This window comes from Penaeus vannamei, unplaced genomic scaffold, assembly GCF_042767895.1.
Source record: "Penaeus vannamei isolate JL-2024 unplaced genomic scaffold, ASM4276789v1 unanchor95, whole genome shotgun sequence".
NCBI classification, from domain to species: domain Eukaryota; kingdom Metazoa; phylum Arthropoda; class Malacostraca; order Decapoda; family Penaeidae; genus Penaeus; species Penaeus vannamei.
The window spans coordinates 15,001-20,000 of NW_027213099.1; the positions used below are offsets into that span (position 1 = coordinate 15,001).

Consider the following 5,000-nt stretch of genomic DNA (forward strand, 5'->3'; position numbering starts at 1 on the left):
TCTCCTCTCCTCTCTCTCTCTCTCTCTCTCTCTCTCTCTCTCTCTCTCTCTCTCTCTCTCTCTCTCTCTCTCTCTCTCTCTCTCTCTCTCTCTCTCTCTTTCTCATCTTCTCTCTCTCTCCCTCTCTCTCTCTCTCTCTCTCTCTCTCTCTCTCTCTCTCTCTCTCTCTCTCTCTCTCTCTCTCTCTCTCTCTCTCTCTCTCTCTCTCTCTCTCTCTCTCTCTCTCTCTCTCCCTCTCTCTCTCTCCCTCTCTCTCTCTCTCTCTCTCTCTCTCTCTCTCTCTCTCTCTCTCTCTCTCTCTCTCTCTCTCTCTCTCTCTCTCTCTCTCTCTCTCCTTTTCTATCATTTTCTCCCTCTAAAAACGCTAAAAATATGTAAACAAATATAGCCTACTGTCAGTTGCCTTAGCTGGCAGTCCGTTAAGTGATTTCAAGCAAGCAAATATCTTTATAGCAGACAGACAGACTCGACTTCATACTGCCAGAACACCCCCACTCTCTCTTTCTTTCTCTTTCTTTCTTTCTCTCTCTCTCTCTCTCTCTCTCTCTCTCTCTCTCTCTCTCTCTCTCTCTCTCTCTCTCTCTCTCTCTCTCTCTCTCTCTCTCTCCCTCCTCTCCTCCCTCCTCCCTTCCTCCCTCCCTCCTCCTCCCTCCCTCCCTCCCTCCCTCCCTCCCTCCCTCCCTCTCTCTCCCTCTCTCTCTCTCTCTCTCTCTATTGCACAATACGTACCCCGAGATAACAACTGTATCACAGGATACAAAACCGATATTATCAGGATTACTCAAGCAAGCAGCGGTTAGCAAGGGACCTTTTATGAATGATATAAAGGTACCTGGACAAGTTCTACTTTACGAAGACGAAAGATTTCCCGCTCCGTTTCGTGACTAGCAACTAATATAACATTTTTAAAGACATTTTTAAAGACTAATATAATATTTTTTAAAGACATTTTTAAAGACTAATATAAAATTTTTAGACATTTTTAAAGACTAATATAATATTTTTTAAAGACATTTTTAAAGACTAATATAAAATTTTTAGACATTTTTAAAGACTAATATAACATTTTTAAAGACATTTTTAAAGACTAATATAAAATTTTTAGACATTTTTAAAGACTAATATAAAATTTTTAGACATTTTTAAAGACTAATATAACATTTTTAAAGACATTTTTAAAGACTAATATAACATTTTTAAAGACATTTTTAAAGGCTAATATAACATTTTTAAAGACATTTTTAAAGACTAATATAACATTTTTTTTCAAATAACTAAGCGCATATGAATGAAAGAAACTACAGGATTGAAATATAAATAGATACTTGTTCCAATGATTTGCATTACAAATTTGTATTAGTTTTATATTAAATATTTTTTTTACTATTTGGCTGCAGTTCTTTAGCGAGAGGGTCGAATTTACAACAAACCTTTCTAAACGTTTATGGTCAGAAATATAAAGACCATTACAACATAGGTTATACACACACACGCACACGCACACGCACACGCGCACACACACACACACACACACACACGCACACACACACACACACACACACACGCACACACACACACACACACACACACACACCACACACACACACACACACGCACACACAGACAAACACACACACGCACACACACACACACACACAAACACACGCACACACACACACACGCACACACACACAAACACACACACACACCCACACAAACACACACACACACACACACATACACACACACACGCACACACACACACACACACACACACACACACACACACCCACATATATATATATATATATATATATATATATATATATATATATATATATATATTCATCTTTTTTTAGTTCCTTGCTGGTGGTGGAGGGCGAGGGGGGGGGGGGGGGGAGTGGCGCTCGAGGGGGACCTAAAACGAGATGAGATCCTAAGGAACAAGTCGAACCTCGCTATAAAGGCCAACTCACCATAAGGACGCTGGTGTTCACAGGCTGGCGTCTGTTCTTGAGGTGGTGGAGGAGGACCTTGCCGCCCTTCTCAGTGAGTGCGGCCGAACGGAGGCGCCCCCGGTGCTTCTGGATGGCGAAGATCTTGCCCTCCTGCAGGAGCTTCCTCGCCCGGGGGCATTTCTCGACAAGGTTCCCAATCTGTTGGTTTGTATCTTTTCTGGATTAATGGAAAGAACGTAAATACAGCAGGTCTAGGCATTTTTTTATGATTTTATTTACTATTTAGTTATCTATTCTATGTTATATATGAAAGTACATCAATGATACTTTTTATTTTTATGTATTGTTTTCTATTATTTATTTATTTTATGATTTATATCCTCGATTACTGATACACTGGTTTGACTATAGTTGGCAGTTGGTGTTCAGCATATCGTAAAACCGCTTAGACTGTCATAATTAGAAGAGGAAAACTACACTCTAGTTTAAACAATCCAAATCATAATCTTGAAAGCCACGAGTGAGAGAGAGAAAAAATATATAAAAAACACAAAGTAAATAAAAAAAAATCAGTTACATCAACACCAGACAACAAATTAAATATTAATATTACCAGACAACAAATTAAACATTAATATTACCAGACAACAAATTAAACATGAATATTACCAGACAACAAATTAAACATTAATATTACCAGACAACAAATTAAACATTAATATTACCAGACAACAAATTAAACATTAATATTACCAGACAACAAATTAAACATTAATATTACCAGACAACAAATTAAACATTAATATTACCAGACAACAAATTAAACATTAATATCACCAAACAACAAATTAAACATTAATATTACCAGACAACAAATTAAACATTAATACCAAACAACAAATTAAACATTAATATTACCAGACAACAAATTAAACATGAATATTACCAGACAACAAATTAAACATTAATAATACCAGACAACAAATTAAACATTAATACCAAACAACAAATTAAACATTAATACCAAACAACAAATTAAACATGAATATTACCAGACAACAAATTAAACATTAATATTACCAAACAACAAATTAAACATTAATATTACCAGACAACAAATTAAACATTAATATTACCAAACAACAAATTAAACATTAATATTACCAGACAACACCAAATCAAACAACTCGACCCACTGACAATTCACACGCGCGAGAAAGACCTGCACAACACTGACTGTCACTTCGGTATGAAACTCGATCTTGAGCAGCGCCAGTTTGTCGAGGATGTTCCTGAGGTCCCCTTGGCCTTCGTCAGCGCGGGGCGTCGAGTCCTCCCCGCCGGCCGACGTCTCCTCGAGGGCGTCCTGTTCCTCCTGTATCTCGTCGCACAGGGTCGCGTAGTCCGCTTCGTTGTCTATGACGTCCAGGGTCTTCTCGGTGATGGCGCGGATCTGCAGTCATTGCAAGAGGGTGTTTATTTGATTCGTTTTCACTGCCGGTAATGACGAGACGCGTAAAGGAAATTGGAATATCTTTCTCGGTACGACATTTTCGGGAGATAGCCTGGGGTCAAGCAAGCAATATCTCGAATTAGATATTTGGTAAATCAAGTAAGATTAAAGAATGGCTGGGAAGATTAAACAAGAAGCAAAATACACAGATCATCTTAAAATTATAATAGAACACGTGTGAATAATCTGAATATGGATGCCAGTGATAACAGCAATGGCACCTGATATTTTAAAAAAGTAAATAAATAAACAGACATCCTCCATATTGCAAATAAGTCAACTGTTTTTCATTCTAGTAAAAAAGGGACATTTTGAGGAGGGAAAAGCGTAGTAAATTGTCTCCTTTAGGTAATTACTTGCCCTAACCTCTTCTGAACATGTGTCATTATGTGCTAAACTCTTCCTCGCAAAACTACCTCTATCGATTTCGCAATACATGGGTTTTACAGAGAATGGCGCTATTAAATGCTATCAATTACGAAGTTATTGCAGCGCAAGAGTCTTCAACGGAGAGCGAGGAAGCCCCACTGACCTTGATGGACTTGCGGACGGTGTTCGCTTCGGGAAACTGTCTGACGCATTTCCGAAGCCAAGTCTCCGCCTCGTCCTGGAGTTCGTCGGCGTGGTGGATGGACGTGGCCGTCTCCTGCGGGGTCCCCGACGCGTGGAGGGCCTCCCCCGCCGCGATCAGCTGCAGCTGCTTCCGCCGCCCTTCGCTGTAGAACTCGTCCACCAGGTTCTTCTCCTCCTCGAGCATCTGCCGCACCGCTTTGTGGTGGAGGAGGACGTCGTGGACTCTCTTCATGAGGGCCTCGTGCTCGGTCATCCACCTGAGGACCGTGCCCTTGTACTCCACCATCTGGGCGAGCAAGTCCGCGCACTGGGAGGCGGAGTCCTGGATGGCGAGCGCCTGGCCCTCGCGCAGCTCCTCCAGCAGCCTGGAGCCTCGCCTCCGCGGCAGCAGGACCTCGCCCCGAGCGTCGGTTTCCCGCAGAAGCTCCTCCACCGCGAACACGATAGGGAAATCCTCTATTCCTGAGGCGCCGTGGGCGGTGCGGCAGCAAGGACACGTGACCGACCCCGTGATCATGACGCCCACGAGGCAGGCCGAGCAGAACACGTGGCCGCACGGCAGAACTCTCGGCCTTTTGCTTTCGTTATACCTGTCGAGGCAGATCTGGCAGTCGCCGGCTTTCGTATCCTGTCAAGACAAGAAGAGTTTGCGCATTTCTCTATCCTCTTGCAAGGTAGATTACATCACTAAAGGCCCTATCACACTAGCAATTTTTCCGTCAATTTTTTTGCGTTTCCGAATGAACTCCGTATGAAAATGATGTAAACAAACCTGGCGCTATCGGAGTGAGGTCCCGGGAATCACACGAACATTCTCATACATATTACGTTATTTTAAAGAAATATGATGATGTATATTCTATATACGAATATTCTAAAATATTAGCTTATGTTTACATTCACCCATCCTATCTAATTTATAAATAGCGCAAGATCAACACGGGAATTAGTCAGAC

General features: G+C 41.3%; 1 protein-coding gene across 1 annotated transcript in view; it reads right to left on the reverse strand.

The window, feature by feature from the left end:
• LOC113804658 (uncharacterized) overlaps positions 1 to 5,000 on the reverse strand; it is a 7,033-nt gene that overhangs the window by 1,639 nt on the left and 394 nt on the right. The window contains exons 2-4 of the mRNA XM_070119365.1: positions 4,004 to 4,672; positions 3,155 to 3,411; positions 1,977 to 2,175 (exon numbers count right to left, since the gene is read on the reverse strand). Of these exons, the coding sequence (XP_069975466.1) occupies positions 1,977 to 2,175; positions 3,155 to 3,411; positions 4,004 to 4,672 (1,125 nt within the window). The remainder of the gene's footprint in view (positions 1 to 1,976; positions 2,176 to 3,154; positions 3,412 to 4,003; positions 4,673 to 5,000) is intronic.